Raw genomic sequence first — 22,139 nt, forward strand, 5'->3', positions numbered from 1 at the left:
GTGTGGCCTCAGTTACAGAGAACGATCACTGAGCAAGTTTAAAGACAGCATCCCTCATGCTCTACCTTGTCATTCTTTTGGCCACAGTAGGTTTTGTCTGTACTGCACCCATAATTCACTTATGGCCAAGCAGGTCACACAGACATTCCTTTCCTTTGCCCCACCACAGATGTGTGGGGCCAGGTTGACCCCCAACACTTGGTGGTCCCCCCCCGCTCCCACTTTCTTCCATTGCCCTCCCATGGGATGGGCAGGGACACCAGCTCTGCCCAGTTTTGATAATGCCCTTGGTTGACCATACATAGCTAGGCAGTTGGTGCCCACCCTTACCTGATGAACAAAGGTGAGATTTGCCATCAAACTGCTCTTTTGACCTCAACTCTTGGGCTCATAAATAAATTTTAGAACTGGAATGCTAAAGATGTGGTTCTCATCTTATCGGTGAAAACCCTGACACTTACATATTGAACCATATATAAACAGTCAAATTAATGCCTATATTTCTAAAGTACTTTTTCTTAGTGTTTGTGCTGACATTTGCACTGACCTCTATTGAACAAGCAGCTGAAGTCCATTAAGGAGGCAAAGGCATAAACAGAATCTTCTTTCCTGCCATGTTTAGCATGAAGTTCTGCTCTCATTCCCCCAAGTCAATGGAAAGATCACTGAGCCTGCGCATGGTCACTCTTCCTGTGGAGATGACAAATTAAATGTGGTTTGAAGTCTGTAAGTCTTTCCTGTAAATGACTGGAAGCCTTCAGACATGCACTTGCAGAATTTTCACTTCTGTAATTTGCCAAAGATGAAATATTCTTACCCTCCCCACCATGATCCATCTGTGGAACTCCAAGAGATCCCCTCCTGGTGACACACACAGACAGCAGCACCACCAGCATGTTAGTTTGATGTCTCTGGCACATGTGCCCATTTCTTGTTACTTCAGTGCATCCAACACTTTTTGTATGGTGCTGCACAGTCCTCTGGAAGAAACAAATTAGACTTCACAGGACAGTGTGAAGCTAGACATTCTCTTACACATTAAATTCTGTCTATCTGCTGTATGGTTTCATTAAGATGCTGGAAAATCCACGAGCTGAAGTTTAAACTGCAGAGCTGGCATTTTCTCTGCCCCACTCCAGGCTGGGTTTATTTGCTTCTACCTCTCCTGTGAAAGTAGCAGGCAGGAGCTTTGGCCCCTGTGGGCAAATACTTCCTTGTTTCTCTCTTGGATTTCCAACCTCTCAGACATGATCTTTGGCTATCTCTGATATTTTAAAGAGTTTTATGTTCTATAAGTCCAAGTCATTTCTCCCATGTCCTGCCTCTGCTTTCCAGCTGCAGTGGTCAGCTAACCCATACAAACTGCTTTGAGATTGGTGTTGACGTGCTACTTCCAATGTCTTATATGATTTATCTGCAGAAAAAACGAACATTAGTTGGTTTTTGAAATAGTATATGATCATACTTTGGTAAAATAACGTTTTTTGAAGAACTAAACTATCTCAGATTGGTTTTATTGGTTAATAAAAACTATCCTGACTTATGGATCCTTATTGATTAGTTCTTCTGTAACTCTCTCCCTAGCAATTGGAACTGTGTCAGAGATTATATAAACTCCACTTCCAGCTGCTGTTGCTTTTTCAGTCCTACTGTAAACTTATTGGACAAGTGCACGAAGTCAGTTCCATGCCAGAGGTACGTAGCCAACATTACCGAGTCTTCCTGATCCTGTTCTGTGGGTAATCAAAGTGAAATCAGTTAAATGCTTCCCAAGAGTGTTAAACGTATTTTAAGACTGTAGTTAACAAAATCCCATAATTGAGTCCTTTTTATTGTCAGCATTATAAAGATAAGTATTTATGGCATAACAACACATCTTTTTCAACGCAAACATCTTTGTACTCTGAGGAGTTTATTGTCAGCAGTTGCAAAAAATAGATGCTACTTTTGAAGTTATCTTCAAGGTTATCACTTTAAGTTGAATGATCGTCATTCCAAGAGAGACAGTAACAATAACTTGCCATTCCTTGTATATTTTTTTCCTGATGAAGTCCATATATTTTAAACTGCTGAGGAGAGGAAGTTACTGTATGTACTTTGCTTACTGCATTACAAACATTTAAGCAACAAAGTGAATCTTCTGTCATATTCTAGTATATTGCAGATTCTCCAGTAAACAGAGATGGTTGGTTTGTTAGATGTGAGATGTACCATAATAGTAGAAATACTTTCAATACTTGTTGTGACTTAAGAAACTGTTCTCCAGGCAGTCTTTTAAGTGAGTGCGCTGCTTCCTTCTAAGAGACAAACAGGTACTGGGAATCTAGTTAGAGTGGCTGAGATTTGAGAAATATCTTCTGTTCTTTATTAGAGGATTGATTTCTATAACTGTTTAATAGATTGTTTTGTTAGATTGCTGTAAATAACACATCTTATGGCCGTAGGGAAATGAGGGACAATTGTTTCACCACAAAATGAGCACATTTTGCTGGAGCCATGAGCAACTATGTAAAAGAAGTTCCATTTCTGGTTCATGTGACAGTGGCTATTTTTAATATACATGAGCATCTAAAGGGAGATCTTTAACTTTTCAGCCTTTGAGAAAAGGGCCTATCAGCTCCTGCATGTGTATTGTAAATAAATAACATCACTGATAAGAGAATTAAAAGTTGTTTTCATGAACTTACGCATAATTATATGAAAACAGATATGAAATGGGAATGACAGATAGAAAATTGTTCAGATGTGCTCTTGCAAAAGGAGGACAAAATTCCCACATAGTTAATCTTAAACTCGAAGCTTAAAAATCTGTAGTTTGTGTTTTCTGTTTACAGTACAGAGCACAAAGTTTCAAGGAATGTCCTTGTTGAAGTGGGTATTTTCCATAATTTGTACTGCTAATAGAACAGACTTGAAATAACCACTCTTTGGTACCTATGGAGAATGAAAACATACATCTCATATCTTTCTCCTCGGAACAGCTGCTAAATATGTCAAGAGAACTGAGTGAGTTGAAGAAAAATCTTAAGGATGCTACTGCTGCAATTGCAGCTGAGCCTCTGAGCGTGGAATCTGAGCCCACGTTCAATTCTACAGAAGCAGCCATTCAGTCCATGCTGGAGTGTCTGAAAAACAACGAGCTGGTTAAGGCTGTACGGCAAATAAGGGAATGCAGGCAAGTCGTACTACGCAGTTCATGGTAGACTTTCATGTTATTAGAAGAGCATGCATTTATTACTCTCCTAACTTTATACTAAATGTAATGTACTGAGTCACCATAATTAATATTACGTTTCAACAGATATGTGGGGCACTGATGTTAGTAGCTTTTGTGGGATGTGCCATAAGTAATGATATCAAATCAGCAGTACAAACACAAATGTTTACCACCATGAAGACGTTTAACAGCATTGCATAGATACAAAGTACTGCTGTCAAGCTCCTGAGAATCTTTCTATATGTATGTCACTGCCATCAGCTGATGTTCAGCCCAGTTTCACTTCATTATTTGAATGAGATTTCTTAGCCTTTTATTTTTAGAAAATAGGAATCATGCGTTTGTTCCTTAGGCTTGTGCTGTGACCAAGTCTGCTCTCTTTGTTGAGACCTCGGTCACTTAGGTTCGGTCTGTGCTGATAACCCATAATGATACGCACATTCTTTTCCTGTTGGGTTGCAGGATTTTGTGGCCCAACGACATCTTTGGAAGTAGCTCTGATGATGAAGTCCAGACACTGCTGAACATTTACTTCCGGCACCAAACCTTGGGTCAGACGGGCACCTATGCACTGGTGGGCTCTAACCAGAGCCTGACGGAAATCTGTACCAAACTAATGGAACTGAACATAGAGATCCGCGACATGATTCGCAGAGCTCAGAGTTACCGCGTCATCAATACTTTTCTTCCAGACTCCAGCGTTTCCGGCACAAGTCTCTGACAGGACTCTGGGCCCCTCTGTCAAGCTGGGAGTGCTGCCCTGTTGGAGTGAGGTGGCTCAATGTCTTCTCAGCCTTACAAAGGTTTGGTCAAACTGTACTCACTCTTGTTACATTTAGGATTTCTTCTAAAAAGTTACGGGCTGAACTTCAAATGTGTAGCAATACTGTAAGGACGAAGGTAGCATAGAGCATCCAGGACAACATCCTTTGTTCTCTGTTGCACAAAAACCAGTTAGCATTTCACTGAGCAACTGCAACTCACTACTGAAGAAGTGACTTCCGTTGCATTACCAAAGCCTACTACACTGAACAATACTTCCTTTATAGCAAATTAACCTTAGGTTGGCAGAAGTGCAATGTTTCCTTCACAAAATAATATTTTTTGTTATAAAAAAAAAAGAAAAAAACTTGTACATTTTTTTCCTTTTTTCTCTTATTTGGTTGAGTGAAAGATGGGCAGAATGAAGCTGGCCACGGAATCTTGCAAACTTGTTGGTCAAAAGCTGAGAGCCTGTGTGTATGAAACAAATAGTAAATGGACTACAGTTTAATGTACACTGTAATTTGAATATGACTACCGTATCTTAAAACAACGAGCTGCTATGAAGTACATTTCCTAATGTTACTAGGCTACTGTCTCTGAAGGTACTGGATCATATTGCAGAGGTCTGTTCTTAGGCCCCCGAGTGTCTTGGTAGATTTTTTGTTGGTTTTTCTTTTTTTTTTTTTTAAGAACCTTGGCGGCTTTTTACTAGAGGGTTGCTTTTATGAATATATTTATACTATTAAAGGATGGTTGATCTAATTTAACTTGCCATTTTGTAGGAGAAAGTCCCATCGCAGTCAAATCTTTTGAACTGTATTGCATGCTTATTTTTATTTAATATAAATTTGGAGTATAAAAAGTAAAAAAATATTAACGTGAAATGCAAGGTCTCCTGTTAAGTTTCTTTAAAGAGATGTCCTATTTTATTTGTAATGTATATATATAAAAGTCATACCTGTATGTTTTTTTCTTACATTTAACTGCTGTCCAGTGTTAAATGTATGCATGTAAATCTGATGCACATCTGAGACACTTTTGTTCTGACAACTATGTAACTTATTCGCTCTGTAAATACACTTACTGTTTTTGTGAAGTAATTTTGGTTGATACTTGGATCAGTACATCCACTTAACTAAAATATAAAAGTCATATATAATCACAACAGAGTACTTGTTAAGACTGTGTCTGTATCTGTACCTATGTTGCTGCCAACGGTATGGATGAGAGGTAGCCTCTAGAAGACATCTGTTCCATGGCTTATGGTTAAATTAATACATTGAAAGAGACCCAGAAGTAGTATTTTTTTTCCTTTATCTCTGACTAAAGCAGATTCAAACTGAAAAAGAAAAAAAACACCACCATCTGCAAGTGAAGGTTTATTTCTGTTAAAAACATTAACAACAGGCCTGTTAACTCCAGACTTAGTTTTCAGTGATTTTTCTTCCTAGTACTGAAAGTGGAAGAAAATCTGTCCAGCCTGCCATGGCAGCCCAGGCTCTCAGAACACAGTAAAGCCCTCTCCCCTTTAACCCCATTTCAGAATGCTTGCTTGATTTTAAGAGGATCCTCATCAAGAGGAAAACTCAAGTTGGAAAGAACTGGATGAAGCACTTCAGGAAGTCACCTTGCTGTACCTCCACTTGAAGTAGCAGTAACCACAAGGTCAAGTTACTCAGGCTTCTAGCCAGTTGAGTCTTGAAAACCTCCGAAGATGGAATAGCACAAGCAGTAGCAACATCTTAATATGCTTCTTTAAAAGGTTTTTCCAAGGTTCCACTGACTGCATTTTGTTCCCATTAATTGTGTTCAATTACTCACTACCTTTGAGATACCCTGGAAGACCAGAATGCTCTGTGGTTGAATTAAGCAACTATAGTTGTATAACAGTTTCTGTAGCTGCAGTGTCTAGACAAACTAGAAAACCCATCTCAAAAAGCTTTTGAAGTTACACCAGCTTACTCGTCTTACAAGATACACACATCGTATCCTTAGAAACCTGCTATTTGATTTCTAAGTATATATTTGCTAAGGGGGAAGAAACATGCAGATACCGTTACCACAATTCCCCCCCAGCCTTCTTCCACACTAGTTCAGTTCAAGTGAAAGAAACTGCTACTACATACTAAACCTTACCTAAAGCCTAAAACCAAAGCCTATGTGGGAAATCTGGTTGTTTCTTTCCAGATATGCTTTCCTCCTTGATCACAGCAAGATGAAACAAGCAGGTAACAAATCAGTGCAAACTTTTATTGAACTTTAATTACAGCATATATACAATAAAGTTAAATATTTTATAAATAACACAGAAGTCTTCATCCATTATCCAATGCCAGGTCAAAAGCCTAAGGTCAAAACATCACAAAAGACAGACAACGCGCAGAGCACAAACTGGTGGAGGGCAGGCAAATCAGACAATGTACTTGAAGCTGTAGGTGTTATCACAGGACAGCCTCTTGCCTTTGCAGCGGCCACAGAGTTCTTGGCGATGAGGTCTCGTGAGATCAATGTGCCTTTTCTTCTGAGGGCAGGTGCAGCGAGTCTTGAAGCAGGTCTTAAGAAAAGTGAGAGTGGGAACAGATAAGAGGCATGCATTGTGTTGGTTTCCCTTAATCATAAGAAGGTACTTGAGTTGATAGGCTTAAAAGAGCTTTTGCAATAAACCCCATGAAGTTAAGCTGTTAAAGCTTCTCACCTAGAAGCACAACACTACTCTACACGTTACTAGATGGAATGCTAGATGGTATGAACAGAAAACTGTTCAGGTAGGCCATCAGCAAGATGAGTGCTATGCAATTACGCCTTTCCCAAACGTTTCCTAGTTCTGACAGAATTATCGTCCCAGTAACAACGAACTGAGTCCATGAGCAACTCGTATAACTTTACCAAAAAAGAAATCTGTAACATACCTGGCACTGGATTGCCTCCACGCGATAGGGATTGAAGCCTTTCTGGCATTTGCGGCAGAGCTGCTTGAAGTACACCTGAGAAGATAAAGTCTTCAGTGATACTTAAGATGTTGAATACCATCACCCAACACTTGTGCCTAAACCATGATACATTTCTCAGGGATGGTGTGTCAAACATGGAAGTGTCAGGAGCAAGACAAGACCTGTTTTGTTACACATGAAGTACCTTGTTAGTCCCAGAGATGCACCACACGTAAGCACTCTCCCATCTGGTCTTGCAGTCCTTGCAGTGGAAATAGCCGTACTTCTGCTCCAAGAACTGCAGAGAGAGCTCGCTCAGCATCCTCCCGCCCTCAGCACCAGCCGCCTACAGGGGCGAGATGCTCCCAGGGCAGCGGCCGGTGCTGAGGGGACAAGGCGCATCTCCGCTCCAGAGCTCCATCCCAGGGCTCCTCACCCCCCGGACTCTGCCTGTCTCCCCGCGCCACGCACCTGGAAGGCGGCCCGGCTCCCAGGGGCGGCACTCTGCTCCCGCGGCGCCTCGCTCGAAGCCGCAGCCTCCGCAGGCTCCGCCGGGCCGTCCCGCTGCTCGTCGCTACCGCCCTCCGCCTTCTGCTCCTCGGGGGCGGCCGGAGCCGCAGCTTCCTCCTCTCGGTGCGCCGCGGCCTCGGGCAGCGTAAAGAGGCGGGGGTTCAGCAAGGGCGAGTAGAGCGCGAGGCGGCCCCGGGCGCGTGCGGCGGCGGGGGTGAAAGGGCGGCCGGCGGGCAGCGTGCGCGGCCCCAGCGAGCACTGCACGGCGGCGTCGGCCCGCGGGTTCACCTGCACGCCCACCTCCTTGGTGTTGGCCCGGCGCAGCCGCGGCGTCAGCCCCGGGCTCACCTGCGACAGCAGCGCCTTGAGCTGCGCCCGGCGGCAGCTGTCCAGGTAGTCGGCCGACACCGGGGTGGGCGGCCCCACAGGGAAGGGGCCGAGGCCGCTGCTCTTGTTCTGCTTCCAGCTCGGCTGCTTCGGTGTCGACTCTCCACTGCGGTTGGGTGGCAGGCCGCCCCTGAAGCTCTGGAACGAGCCGAAAGGGGGAAAGACGAAGCTCTCCATGGTGGTACCTGCAGAAAGGTCAGCTAGGAGTGGCTCCCGGCCCTGCCTTTATGCCGTCTGCGAGCCGGTGTCAATTGCCGCTAATTGAGGGGGAAATTGGCGCAGCCTGTGCTCCTCCTGCCCTCCGTCCTGTCGCACGGGCTGGGCTCATCGCTGGGGCTTCCAGGGCCTTCACAGCCATGGCCGGTCTGCCTGGTGGCTGAAAGGAAGAGAGCTGAGAAGCTAAAGCTGACAAAGCCCTGATAAGCTGATGGTGCCACTGGTGACCCAGCAGAGAATGCGGGCCATTAATCTTTTGCGAGAAGTCTTTGTCGTTGCTAAAAGGTTTTAACATCCCCATTACTTAGGGATTGCCTACAAACTGTTTTTCTGTCAGCTGCGTTGTTGTGGGAGATGGGGGGTACTTCAGCTGGTACAAAAGCCCAGAGGGAAAACAGTTAGATTGGGAAAGGTGGCTTAATATCTGTATAATGAAATAAATTACAGCTATACAGGTGCCTTCGTATTAGATTAATAGTCCTTCAGTCCTAATTGCACCACTTTAGTTATGTCAATTCTAAAGTAACAGAGTTAACATCAAGTAATTAAATTCATCAGAGCTGCATTTGCGAATCTGTAGAGACTGTAGAATCCTCCACACCTCTGGACTTGCTGTGATGTTCCATGATTTCTTTACACCACCCCTCACCTTTCTATAAAAGCGTTGCTTTATAAAAGCCGTGGGACAGCAGGGCGGAAAGAATCAGTAGGGATGATGCCTTTAAACTTCCACTGTGTGGGTGAGAAAGATCCCTTTGAGTGCCTGAATGGGACAAAACAACATTCTTATGGAACAAAAGGCATTGCTATTCAGGAAACACTCATAGCTAAAAACAAAATGGGTTGAGGTTAGGTGCTGTGTTTGGTTTTGCAGAGCACTGTTCCTATCAAGTGAATGGAAAACAAAAAAGATATCAAGATGACCAAGGTATAACTTATGACTGCAGACTGGGTGGGGAAAAAAATAAATAGGATGGAGAATAACATGGAAAGTACTAGCCATCATCTGAATAAATGGTATGACTTCTACAATGCTACGGGAAGAAGCAGTAGTTGCACCTGCACAGCCTTCTGCAGGATTAAAGGAAGTATATTGGAAGAGTGACTGGTACGGAGAGGCCCTTTTATAGCACAGTCACAAACTCATGGAATGACAGAATGGTTTGGGTTGGAAGGGGCCTTAAAGCCCATCCCGTCCCAGCATGGGCTATGGGCTGCAGGGCACCCAGCTCAGCCTGCTGGGCACATCCTGGCCTCGAGCACCTGCACGGATGGGGCACCCACAGCTGTGGGAAGGCAGCCTGTGCCTCACTAGCTGCAAGAGCAGGTGGAAAACTGACTGGAATGGAACATGTTGAACTCCAGAGTAATAGCAGGAAGAATTTTTCATCTGACTTGAAGCTGTTTTATGGACTCCTTGCTCTGGCTAAGAATCAAGAGTCTGGGGAATGGACGTGTATGCAGAGGATTATAACGCTTTCTGTAGCCGGTGAGTGCACAGGGGAGTTGGCATCTCATCATGGGAAGGACAGTGCGCTGTGAGAAACAGGTCATGAGGGAAAGCAGGTGCAGATGTCACACAGCGTCGTTCCAGGAACGCAGAGTCACACCACGACTCTCGTGCTTGGCGGCGCTCGGCGCTGAGGGAGGAGCGAGCGGAGCGCCAACCGCCTCCCGGCCCTGAGGAGCGGCGGCTGTTGCGCCGCCTCCGTCCTCCCCGCGGGGAGGCGGGCACAGCTCCGGCCGCAGTGCGCATGCGGCAGGAGGCGGCGTTGGCGCCAAGCTTTGAACGTGGCGGCGTCTCGGGAGCGCGCAGCTCGGCGGGGCCGCGCCGTGCCCGCGGGACCCCCGCGCTTGGGGCGATGCTGCGGCAGCGGAGCGCTCCCGGAGGCTGGAGGGAGGTAATATCCCCGCACGGCTGGTGCGGGCACTCTGCCTCGTTGCCCTGCCGGGGTCGCGGCTCGCGAGGCCGTTGGGTGTCCGTGGGTGCGCGGGGAGCGGTGTCAGCGGGTCGCGTCCTTCTGGAGCGTGCCGCTGAGGTAACTACCAGCGTGGGACTTGCGGCGCTGGCGCTTAGCCGTGCGGAGCGGGGCAGGCGGGGCGCTGTGAGCTCTGCGTCAGGCGCTGTTTCCTTGTTTTTTTCTCAGGTTTTCCAACAAGTGTTCCGGTGAGATTAAAAAATGGCTTACAAATCTGGGAAAAGACCTACTTTCTTTGAAGTATTTAAGGCGCATTGTAGCGATGCAGGTACAGTTTGACTACGTAACGTGTATTAAGGTTGTTGTATGGATGTTCACATCTGTTATGTGCTACCTGCTCGCAAGTCTGGACACTGCAGTGCCAGAAGAACACAGAAGAAGGGGCTTAGAGAGCGGCCACAGGAGGGCTGCCGAGATGTGAGGGAGCTAAAAGGGAATACATATAAGGAGCGGCTGAGGCCCCTGTTGTGCTCAGCCCAGAGCTGGGCAGGCTGAAGGGAGGCCTGATGGCGGCTGCAGCTCCTCACAGGGAGCGGAGGGCAGCGCTGAGCTCTGCTCTGTGTGACAGCGACAGGGAACGGCATGGAGCTGCGTCAGGGGAGGGCGGCTGGGGGTGAGGGAAAGGGGCTGCGCCAGAGGGCGGTGGGCATGGAACAGCTGCCCAGGGCTGTGGGCACGGCCTTGAGGTGCTGGAGCTCGGGGAGCGTTTGGACGGCGCTCTCAGACATAGGATTTGGATTTGGGGTGTTCCTGTGTGAAGCCTGGGGTTGGACTCGAGTATGACTGTGGATCAACTATGATTCTGTGATTCTTCTGTTTCAAGAAAAGCACTATGCAGGTTGTTCTTGGCTTAAATCTCTATTCATTATTACCTACTTTCTTATATATTTCTTTAAATCATAGTGTTTTTTTTTCATAATGTGTGCTCAGTTGCTTTTTTTTTTTCTTTTTTTTTTTTCTTTTTTAATTGAGCCTGATTTTCGTTACATACTTGTATGCAGGCCAGGGTCAGTCTTTTGCCAGATGAGCTGGTGGTAGTACAGCACATTAATCACAGAATTGCAGGGGCTAGAAAGGGCCACAAGAGATTGAGTCCAACCCTCCTGCTAAAGCAGGAATTCTACAATAGGTAGCAGAGATAGGCAGCCAGGTGGGCCTTGAATATCTCCACAGGAGGAGACTCCACAACCTCTTTGGGCAACCTGTTCCAGTGCTCTGTCACCTTTACCATAAAGAAGTTGTTCAGCATGTTAGTACAGAACTTAATGTGTTCAAGTTTTAGGCCATTACTCCTGTGAACCACTGAGAATTGCCCTGCCCTCATCCGTTTGCCTTCTACCTCCCTTTAGATATTAATAGGCATTAACCACATTCCTCTGCAGTTTTCTTTTCCCCAGACTGAACAGACCCAGGTTACTCAGCCTTTCCTCATGTGGGCGATACTCCAGGCCCTTTGTCGTCTTTGTGGCCCTCCACTGGACTCCTTCTAGGAGATCCATGTCTTTTTTAAACTGGGGAGTCCAGAACCAGATATAGTACTCCAGATGTGGCCTCAACAGGGCAGAGTAGAGGGGCAGGATCAACTCCCTTCACGTCCTGGTCATGCTCTTTTTAATGCACCCCAGGATACCACTGGCCTTCTTGGCCACAGGAGCACACTGCTGGCTCATGCCAACCTGCTGTTGAATAGAACACTCAGGTCCTACTCTGCAGAGCTCCTCTCCAGCAGGTCATCCCCTAACCTGTACTGATGCATTCAATTATTCCTCTCCAGGTGCAAGACTTTACATTTGGTCTTGCTAAGGCCACATCAGGTCCCTCCATGCCCAACTCCAGCCTGTTCAGATCTTGTGGAATGGCAGCACAGCCTTCCAGTGTGTTAGTCATCCTCCTGGGTTTGTATAATCAGCAAATGCTGAAAGGGACCTGTTTAACTTGCTGTTATGTGTAAAATAAGGCATGAACTAAATTGAAAGATTTTAAACAAACTGGATGTTTGTTAGGTCTTTGGTTAGGCTTATTTATGGTCTAAGAAATTTGACAGGTTTCTTGTTTGGTTACACTTTGGTGGGTATCAGGACTCAAAGCTTTGTCCTTCTGGGAGGACAGGCTGAGAAAGCTGTGGCTGGTGAGCCTGGAGAAGACAAATTTCAGGGAGACCCGAGAGTGACCTTTCAGTATCTTAATGGAGGATACGAGAAGGATGGGGACAGATGTGTTAGCAGGGTCTGTTGCAGGACATGGGGAAATAGTTTTAAACTAGAAGAGGAGATTTAGACTGGATATTAATTTTTTTTTTTTTTTCTTTTTACAATAAGGGTGGTGAGGCACTGGGACAGGTTGCTCAGAGAGGTGGTGGATGTGCCATTCTGGAGACACTCAAGGTTAGGCTGGACGGTACTCTGAGCCCCTCATGGAGCTGTGGGTGCCTCTGTTCACTGTAAAGGTCCCTTCCAATACAAACAATTCATTGATTCTGAGATCTGTCTAGGAATAGAATTATGGCAGTGGAAGAGGTAAAGCATTTTGCTACTAGCATAAGAATGCATAATATGTATTTTCCTATACTGTATAGAGCTTTGATTCTGTACAGCTAATTGTGATGTTCTCTTACACGTGTCATATATAGAATTAAAATTTCCCTTTTTTTATTTTTTTCCTCCCCTGTATGTATTTATTCATAGACTTGGGCCCTATAAGTCTTGACTGGTTTGAAGAGCTCAGCTCAGAAGCACCTCCATATGAGCCTAAGTTGTTAGAACCTGAGGGTCCCATTGGTTGGCTTGATCAAACTTTTAAAACTCCAAAGGCAAAATCCTCTACAGACAGCCAGCTGGCATCAACTCCACTGATTTTTAAAGAACAGAATACAATGCCACCTTTTTCTTCTCCTGGAAAAGAATTGGATCAGAAAAAAATGGAGACAAGTGAGTAAATTTTTATCTGTTAGCCATTGTACCTATCCTTATTGGACAGAAAGAGGAATCTTTTCTGTGGAGATAAAAGCAGGATTGTGTGTAAGAATTTTTTAATGTATTTTTTTGTGTAGAAGAATATTTAACCTTTTCCCTGCAGTGTTTTGTTTGTACATCTGCTGTGTCTGTGTCCTCCTAGCAATAAGATGAGATTTTCTAATTAGGTTACAGATGAACACAAGTCTCTGCTTGTTGTTGAATTTATCCTTAGACTCTAAAGCAGAGCCTTTAAAGGTGTAGAACCATCTCAGCATTCAAATATAACTTTGCTTCCATAGAACAGTTATCCTTCTTGTTTCTCTTGTTTTTGAGCTTGTGCTCAACTTAGCTGGGACCACGTTTCTTCTAACTTTAGCTATGCAAACTTCTGTACTATTGTAAGTCCCAAGGGAATTACTGGTAGCATTTCACAAGGTAGAAATAAAGGAGCCCTGAGGTAGTTTTGTTTCACAGCAGACAATTGTTTAGGCTCCCCTGTAAAGTGAAGACTGTTACTGAAGTTTCGGTGGTTACCCATGTCTGGCCCAAGGTCTTATTTGTTTTCTTGGTTAGCCAAGTGGCTCATGTGCCTCTGTTTCCTTGTGAAAATGAGAGCACGGATGGAGGTGAGGTCTGGTACTGCGGTGCAGACCTGCAGTGTGTACAGGCTCAGGAATTCAGGAGTAGAGAGGAATGCAGAAATCTAATTTCTGAGAAGGAAATCCACTGGCATTTTCTCACTGGAAACTGTTTTGAGTGGATGCTCGTTCATGCTGTCAGGGGCGTTCTGCTGCTTTGCTAGGCATACTTTCTCTTTTACCTGAGGATGCATGTAAGTAGCATTTGTTGCCAGTACCATTGGCAGCACCTCCAATAAAGTTTCAGAAATATGTTTTTTTATTTAGTGCTACTTAAATCAAGAGATGTTATGTCTTAAGTAAATTTGAGAGAAGTCAATGACAATGCATGTTTGGATGCACCTAGTCCCCTGTAAAAGTTGCTTCTGCAATGATACAAAATGCACAATACAGTGTAGCATGCTGACATTGAATATGTAGTTTGAATAATGTCTTGGAAATACACTGAAACCAACCTTAACAATCAATAAAGTGACAGAATGAATTGTTTTTGATGGTACATATCATTTTGGTGGAAATGTGGTGAGCTGTGTTAGGATATAGAATTTGGATATGTTCAAAGCACTTGAGGAGAGCATAGCGTTAGGTGTGGGTTTTGTACTAAAATCATATCTTATATAATTTTTTAAAGCTTCTCTTTACACTTCAAAATTGAAACTGTTACTGCAAGATTGTGTTGCAAGATTATTATGTTTTATGTTGTAGGCAGAGAGAATTTGCTAAGTCCAAATATGGCAGGAAGAAAAACTGATGAAGAAATTAAAATGCTTGCTTCTCCTCATGGTATCTGCCACAACAACTACACTGCTGCTAGGTATGCTAAATTAATCAGTGCAGATATAAGATCCATATAAACTGGATTTTAAACAAACAGCACTTTAAAACTGCTGTATTTTTCTACTAAACTTCTTCAGAATGGTAAATAATCTCACGTATCTTGTATGTTTATGGTTCTTGTGGGTTGCAAAACAAATGGAAAATAAAATGCTAGCTAATAATTCTGAAGACTTCTTTGCTTTTAGGTGATCTTCCAATTGTTTTTCTACTCCTTCGTAGCTGCCATGTGACAGTTACTGACAGTATTTCAGCTCTCCAGACCCTTTATGTCCAGTCCAAGAGCTAAGAATTGTGATGTATCACATGCTTCTACAGTTGTAGTTTGTAAAACTACTATCTACTGTATTTGATCCTTCGTGGAATGTTTTGGTAATGGCCTTAGGTGTTGGTTTTTTACACTTAAAGGCGTATTTTTCAGATTCATCTTCTGAAGGCTCTTATGTTGATTATAAAGAACAGTTGAAATAATTAATTAAAATAAATTAATTGGGAGAGTTTCCATAGTTTCGTACAGCATGTTAAGATGTTCATAATTCTATTGAAGTGTAGCATGTTGTTCATCAAACAAATATCATTGAAAATTAATGTGTTTCACAAAGGAGGCATTTTACTATTTGATGTAAACTCAGGAGGGTTTAAAATTCTGAAATTCTGACTGGTAGTTAGAAGAAATGTTTTAGTCAGGGAAGTAGCTGTGGTTGCAAAGAAAAGAAATAACAGAGGCAGTAATGTACATAATGTCTGCTATGAATATTTACTGTTATTTTCAGAAATCGATACATTAAATTTATCTCTCATTTTGCAGTCCAACTATTTTAAGGAAAACTTGCAGAACACCGCAGAAAAGTAATATAGCTGGTTTGTATTTTCATTTTTTATTCTACGAACTCTCTGTATCTGTAGATGTGTCTTCATTTCTTAGGTTGAACTTGTGCTCATTATGTGATGTTTTTTAGGACCATATGGAAGCTTGTTTTGCACACCAAAATTTTTGGAGGTAAATATTTCATCCCTGTACTTTTGTTTTCTTTTTGTGGAGTGTTATGTGTAGAATTCTGCATAAAAATAAAACTTTTAAAATATATTTCTAGATCCGAACTCCAAAACGTATTTCTGAAAGTCTGGGAGCAGAAGTGGATCCAGAAATGTCCTGGACAAGTTCTTTAGCTACTCCTCCTACACTTGGTGCGACAGTGATAATAGGTAACTCTGAAAATGAACAGTTGCAAAGGATTAAAAACTTTGGGTTTTGATACTTCTTTATTATTATTTTTTTTCAACTCTTGCAGTGATGCTTTGTGGGTGACTGTAAATAATGCAACCTTAAGTAGAAGAAATGAAATCAAACATATCCTTGCTTTAAGGACATTTTCTTCTCATGTGTGAGGATTTAGGGGATATAAATTTAGAAATAATAGAGCGAAGCATGGAAAGATGATTGGATAATGATTCCTTGTGTTTCTTCCACCAAAAAACTAGACAACTATTAAGTCATGAAAAATATGTTATTAAGTGTAAGGTTGCAGCTTGTTGAGTAAACTTCTCAGCAGCCATGCTGGCTTTGGCATTTTGAGGCCAAACCGTTTTATTGGTGCAGGTAGGCAGGCTGAGATGCTGATCCAGTTGAAGACTGTCTTTCCTAGATTATTCAGACTGGATAATTCCTGGACCTTATTTCCTGTACAGCTGCACAAACAGCTGTGCCAGTGTAACTGAGCTGATAGCTGCTTAAGTCTCCCTAACAGTGATGTCAAACATCAAGGCTTGACTTAAAGTGTTGTTGTAAGTGGAATTTCTTTAGCGTGGTTAACAAGCAAAATGAAATTTAAATTAATAAGTTGATGATTCTTGAGAAAATAGGAAGATCTGGAGGTCTGCTTATCTATTAACGGTGCTTTTTTTTGTTACTGTCAAACTATCACTGTATGAAGTATATAAAGTATACAGACTTGTAAAGCATGTGCACTAAATCTATCTAAAGCATACTAGGATTGCATGTCAAAACTGGAGATCTTTGTTAGCAGGATCTGGGCGTTGCTCTTAGCTGGGTATTTGTGACTTCTGAATGATGTGACTTGAAGGAGTGGGGGAAGCACCCATCGTATAATGGTACTCTTCTAGGAGATGAGTTCTGCTTTGAACTCCCCTCATTTTCTCATTTCCCGGATGAGCGCAATTATTTTATAGTCTTGAAGCCAACTTTCTGCCACCTGTTACCTGTAAAAGGCAAAATAATTTGTCTGCTACAAAAGAGGAGTTCAATTTATTAGTCTTAATACCATAGAGGAGCCTAGATACCATGTCTGTGAAAGGTGTTATTTCAAGATACTGCACTTAAATCATCTTAAAAGTAACGTTTGCATTCCCCATTTGTAATGGAGTTGAAAAGATATTACTGTTCTTGTGGGTGGAAAAGGAAAGGAAAAAGAAGTCCTGGTAGCAGCTTGAAGATGTTATACAGATCCTGTGAGTGGAAAAAAAATGAAGGAGTGATACCATGAATAACTGCTGGAAAGGCAGCAGTAGTGGACTCTTAGTATGCCTACATGGCAGCAACCAGATTATATGACTTAGAGTGTTTTAGGCTGTTAAAAATACACACACTGTTCCTCAGACTCACCTTTAGGATGTTTCAGTTAGAACTTCTACTTAGTTTTATTAGTTTTTTTTGTTTACAGATTTAAGGTGCATTTCAAATAATCAAATGAAAACCGTCTCAAATCAACTGTATTTCATCATGCTCGATAAAATCACTTATGAGCAAATGAATTGACTTCTCTGTCTTTCTTCTAAAGCTAGAGAGAATGATTCTATTTCTGGAGCAAAGCAACAGGATGAAAGAGCGGAGATAGTAAGTAGTTTTTAAGAGCTGTGCTATTCCTTAATTTCAGTTAAGCTCTTTAGTTGTATGCTTACGTTCCCTGAGCCAAGAACAATAATTCTGTCATTTTTACTCTAGGTCTTCCTATCTGGCTATTCTGGCTATTTTTAAAAGTTACTGGTTACTGAAGTAAGCCTGCAAAGCATAGCTATAGATTGTATTTTCACAAATACCCCCTTTGTGGAATATTTTGACTGCAAAAAATAAAATGTAAATACTGATTAACTAGCAGTGGGAGTCATTCAAAGAAAAACTAAAGCTAGGAATTGCAACATAGCAATTATGTGAGGGCTTACTTGTTCCACTTTATTCCCCTCCTGTCAAAGTTTTGAGTTATTATTTGACTTAAGTTGTCCAATAAGTCCTTGTGCTCAACCCCTATACTAAGAGTTAAAATTGAAGCTTCATTTCAGTCCTTTTAATACTGTTACGAAAGGGGCAGTTCCCACTTAACTGTATTTTTATATGTAAAAGCTGAATGACTTGAGACTGAAAACCAGGAGTGTTACTACTGGGATTTCATTCTTAATACCTGAAACTTTACAGATAATATTTTTAACAGCAAAATCACCACACAGAAAGTGGCTCTTCTGTTTCTTTTTGAGAGGCTTGCTTACTGCATGCTGATGAACCCATTCACTGCCCCATGTGACCCTGTATTGATTACAGAATGAAAGCTGGTTTGCATTGAAGATGAAGATCATCTACTTACTTAATTGCAAGAAGTATAACTGTAAAAACGCTACATTTTATTGTAAGAAATGCAGAATTATTTAGAAATTGCAGCTGTTTATAGCTGTGTGTTTTACTGTTCATGTCACTGATACATAGGGTATATAAACATATGTTCCATGTCATGTTCAGCTGTATCTTTGGTTTGCAGGTTTCGCACAACTTTTTATCTAAAGATGATGAATATACTGCAAAGAATGATACAAGTCTGCTGTCCATACCAGAGACAGTAAAACTAAATGCTAAAGATGATATAAAAGATCTTGGTAAGCATTGGTGTTTTCTTGCTATTACTCAATGTATTGTGAAGGAATGCTGAGGTTAAGTTATGTAGCATGTCTTGAAATGACCACGTAGCTTATTTCCTCTGCCAGCTGTCTGCTCCCACTTTGTGAATTGGCTTGCCTTTGTGAATTTAATGTGGCCATTTAAAAAACAGAACAATTTATGTTAAGACCACAAATCAAATTAGATTACAATGCCTTTGAATGAAAACCAGATTTTATTGGTGTAAGTGAAGGTGTAAGACCATATGGGAAAGCCGAGAGACAAAAAGGGCACGGGCTCAAGGGGGAGCAAGGCTACTACCTATGCCTATTAAGTAGGTTTAGTGAAATTACAAAACTTCACCTCAATCCTCATTTTTCTGTGGTGAGTTTGGTTTTTTTTATTTTTGCTATATCCTTTGTATAGTCATTTCATTATTAATAGCTCAAAGCATGACAAAACTTCATGAAAAAAGAATGTTATCATTGTTTAACAAATGCAGAATACATATAGGCAAGGAAAAAGTTTTGATTTTATGTTCTTAGAACATTAGTGAACAAGCGTAAATGTAAGCTCTGGTTTGAGCTTTTTGGTTATTTTGAGAAACAGTGACAGAAGGGAAGAATACTAACAGATATTTATTAATCATGCATGGATGTAAAAGGGTGTTGTAGAGATTGACACAGGCTATGTGGGATGATGTATCCTTGGGATTGTTGTCTCTTCTCCTTATTTGAATTGAAGGGAATGCCATGAAAGCATTGTTTGACAAGTGTAAAAAATTGTGAAATAATCAGTTTGGCGTTTGACAAGAATATCTGAGAATTGTAAAATCACCAAGGTTGGAAAAGGCCTACAAGATCATCCAGTCCAACTGCCTGTCTATCACCAATAGTTCTCTCTAAACCATGTCCCTCAACACAGTGTCCAAACGTTCCTTGGACACTTGTAGGGAATGCTGGGGTCAGAAAGCATTGAGGCTTGCAGAGTGATACTTGCTGTTGGCTTTGTAGTGTAGATTCAAGCTGGCTAAGGGAAACAAGGAAATTAGTAGAAATGGGTTGAGTGCTGTGTTTATAAGGATTCAAACTTGGACAGTTCTGACCATCATTCAGTGTGTTACTCCAGAGCAGAAATGTTCCCAGACTCTAATGTCTAAGGCTCCTTTTTTTTTTTTTTTTTTTTTTTTCTTCTTCCAGTAGAGGTGTTAAGAAAAGAGATTAAATAGTTATTGCTTAGTTATGACATCAATTGGGGGAAAAAAGACAAATTCTGTTTTTCAGTCCTAGTTTTAGAAGTTACTTGTTTTCCTGACACATCAGTGAGCTTAAAAGTCAAAATGAACTTCCCTGGTTTTGTTGTGTTGGTGGGATTTTTTTTTTTTTATTTTTTTTTCTTTCACTCCTTGGCATCAGAATATTCAGTGTCTAATGACTATCTTCATAGTTTTTCAAATATTTCTGGTTTTCTTCTCCTGTTAAAGGTAATAGCTCCTGTTTAAGTTAAAAGTAATACAAATGGGCAGGGTTGGAATACTCTCACAATTACAGGACAGAAGGATGTGAATACAGCAGTTACTCCAGGGGAATGCATCTTAATAAGGGAAAAGAACTTTTACCTTCAGTCTGCAGTGTTTACAGTTTTTTACTTCTGAGGTCTTGTTTAGATACCTTCAGGCAAAAAAGTAGAAAGTAGAGAGTATGGGCAACTTTATGAGATGTGTTGAGAGGTGGCTTTATGCACAGAGCAGAGGGCATGAAACCATCCTATTGGTGTGTACTACGGTTAGATGCATGTGTGTGAAAAGTATTGAGAAATGGTCTATGGATCTCCAAATGGGAAATCTTTCAGACAGCAGCGTGTTTAACAGTTAGAGTAGATAAATAGTTCTGAATTACAGTTTCATATTGGAGACTTTCACCTCACCACTATTGCAGTCTTCAGGCAGCTGGGGCATCTGTACATACATGATTTGCCTTCTGTCTCCTCACTCTTAACAGCTGCTATTAAAGAGTAACCTATTTTAAAGACATATATTTATCTTTCCAAGTTGAATCCTGAGTTGAATGAAGGTAATGACCATAAAATTGAATGTTGTATTTTTACAGGTAAGTACAATACTATTCTTAAGTTATTTCATGAAATGTAATTTTTTTCTCCCCATTCTCTCTATTCTCAACTATTTAGAGTTGGAGATGTTAGATGGTTTATTTGGTGAGATGAATAGCTTCGAGGATTCATTCAACTTGCCTGCTGAATCCAGTGGAACTCTTCTGCTGTTGCCACGTGCTCTGGATGCGATAGAGAAATGTGAAATAAAAATAGATGAAGCACAAGGAAAGGGTGACGTTCTTTCTGAACAACATATGAGAAGAAAGACTGCCATTTCACAGGAAGTGAAAGCTGCTAACTGGACTGAAAAAAGCTGCTGTGTTGAAGTGAAGGATTCTGTATCCCAGAACACCGATGAAGATATCGTAGATAGTAAAGACAGCTTCTTAATAGGGCATGAAAAAGAATTGGAGTATCTTAGGATTGCAGGAAACTTTCAAGATAATAGAACACAGAAATCATCTGCGAATGAGAAGCTCATGAAAGATGTGCTGTCTTCATCAAACCAGTGGTCTCAGCTGAACTTGTCCGATCTTGATGTAACTCATCTGGAAATATCTACGTGTAGCTCTCCACAGTCTGAGTTACGTAGAGAGAAAGGTTTAGAAGAGAAGTCAGTACTAATGGCCAAGGATGATGTTGTAGAAACATCTTTACTGAATACTGGAGGCTTGAAAGATGCTCAGGAGCTCTCAAGTGCCAGTTTATCAGAAAATTGTAGTGATATGAAAATAACTAAAAACAACCCAATGACAGAAATAACTCCAGTAAAACCTTTGTGTGCGAGTCCAAAGTTGGTAAAAGGATGTGCACATGAGGAGGTTTCTAAAATGAGCTTTTTAAACTGTAGTTCTTTTTTAATTGAAAGTACAAATGTCATGGAGTATTCTGTAGTCTACAACAGCACCTTTTCCACGCATTTAAAAGCAACTTCAAAATCTGTGGTAACTGATGTTCTTTCTCACTCTCTTATACGTAGCGCTGCATCTCCGGATAATTGCAATGACCTACATTTAACAAATAGTGAAAATAATCTTAGAAAATCTAGCTTTAAAAGCCTAAATATGTTATCCAGATTGAGGAAGAAATCCAAGAGATTTATTTATACAATAAATAATACTCTAGTGTATCAGGAAGAAAATGTGCAGAAAGAAGTAACCTCTGAATCACCTGCTAATCCTGTGTTAACACGTTTGGAATCTGATTTATATGAATTTAAAGGTTGTCAGGTGGCCACAGATGGTAATCAAGGTATGTTATTAAGCTTTTGCATATTTTTGGAGGATACTCCATTTAGTAAATACCTTTTCTGTAAATACTTTACTTAAAATTGTGTAAAACCTTGTATTTGTGATAAAGTAGATCTGCAACTGTTTTAGTAACCAGGGCATGAATTGATCTGTCATAGTGACAGAAGAGCATAAGTGTTTTCAAATAGTCTGGTGCTAATTTACTGTTTTCACCTCAGGTTATCTTCTGCAATAGAAACTTCCACAGTGAGCCACTATTCTAATGAAGCACATCAATTATGTTTGTCAATGCTGTTCAGACATCCAAAGCGTCAAGGGCTGTCCTGTCTCTTAGGTGTTATAAAAGAATGTTAAAATTATTTTTTTCTATAAGTAGGGGATTTAAGATTGTTTATCTGTTTCTTCTGGAAGCACAAAATATTTAACATACATACATATTTAATGAAAGCAAGGACATGCATCTT

The 22,139-nt window shown here is 41.5% G+C and overlaps 3 protein-coding genes across 10 annotated transcripts in view; 2 read left to right on the plus strand and 1 right to left on the minus strand.

Moving 5' to 3' along the window:
• FRY (FRY microtubule binding protein) overlaps positions 1 to 5,149 on the plus strand; it is a 235,808-nt gene extending 230,659 nt beyond the window's left edge. For all 7 annotated transcript variants that reach the window (XM_052671119.1, XM_052671120.1, XM_052671113.1 and 4 more), the window contains 3 exons: positions 1,585 to 1,695; positions 2,982 to 3,175; positions 3,680 to 5,149. In XM_052671119.1, the coding sequence (XP_052527079.1) occupies positions 1,585 to 1,695; positions 2,982 to 3,175; positions 3,680 to 3,938 (564 nt within the window). In that variant the 3' untranslated portion in view covers positions 3,939 to 5,149. The remainder of the gene's footprint in view (positions 1 to 1,584; positions 1,696 to 2,981; positions 3,176 to 3,679) is intronic.
• Positions 5,150 to 6,211: 1,062 nt separating this feature from the next.
• ZAR1L (zygote arrest 1 like) lies at positions 6,212 to 8,129 on the minus strand. The gene is made up of 4 exons (XM_052671136.1): positions 7,384 to 8,129; positions 7,118 to 7,210; positions 6,892 to 6,966; positions 6,212 to 6,536 (listed from the first exon to the last, which is right to left on the minus strand). The coding sequence occupies exons 1-4, from the start codon at positions 7,984 to 7,986 to the stop codon at positions 6,393 to 6,395; spliced, it is 915 nt and encodes a 304-aa protein (XP_052527096.1). The 5' UTR covers positions 7,987 to 8,129; the 3' UTR covers positions 6,212 to 6,392.
• Positions 8,130 to 9,808: 1,679 nt separating this feature from the next.
• The window catches only part of BRCA2 (BRCA2 DNA repair associated), a 37,291-nt gene continuing 24,960 nt past the window's right edge, over positions 9,809 to 22,139 (plus strand). Inside the window, exons 1-10 of one of the 2 annotated variants that reach the window (XM_052671112.1) lie at positions 9,809 to 9,926; positions 10,173 to 10,272; positions 12,689 to 12,931; positions 14,302 to 14,410; positions 15,239 to 15,291; positions 15,390 to 15,430; positions 15,525 to 15,636; positions 17,229 to 17,284; positions 18,198 to 18,312; positions 20,501 to 21,676. In XM_052671112.1, the coding sequence (XP_052527072.1) occupies positions 10,206 to 10,272; positions 12,689 to 12,931; positions 14,302 to 14,410; positions 15,239 to 15,291; positions 15,390 to 15,430; positions 15,525 to 15,636; positions 17,229 to 17,284; positions 18,198 to 18,312; positions 20,501 to 21,676 (1,972 nt within the window). In that variant the 5' untranslated portion in view covers positions 9,809 to 9,926; positions 10,173 to 10,205. Of the gene's footprint in view, positions 9,927 to 9,970; positions 10,065 to 10,172; positions 10,273 to 12,688; positions 12,932 to 14,301; positions 14,411 to 15,238; positions 15,292 to 15,389; positions 15,431 to 15,524; positions 15,637 to 17,228; positions 17,285 to 18,197; positions 18,313 to 20,500; positions 21,677 to 22,139 lie in introns of those variants that run through there. The other variant, XM_052671111.1, reaches the window with a different exon arrangement.

The sequence above is a fragment of the Tympanuchus pallidicinctus genome, unplaced genomic scaffold (genome assembly GCF_026119805.1).
Source record: "Tympanuchus pallidicinctus isolate F22 unplaced genomic scaffold, pur_lepc_1.0 scaffold11, whole genome shotgun sequence".
Lineage (NCBI taxonomy): Eukaryota > Metazoa > Chordata > Aves > Galliformes > Phasianidae > Tympanuchus > Tympanuchus pallidicinctus.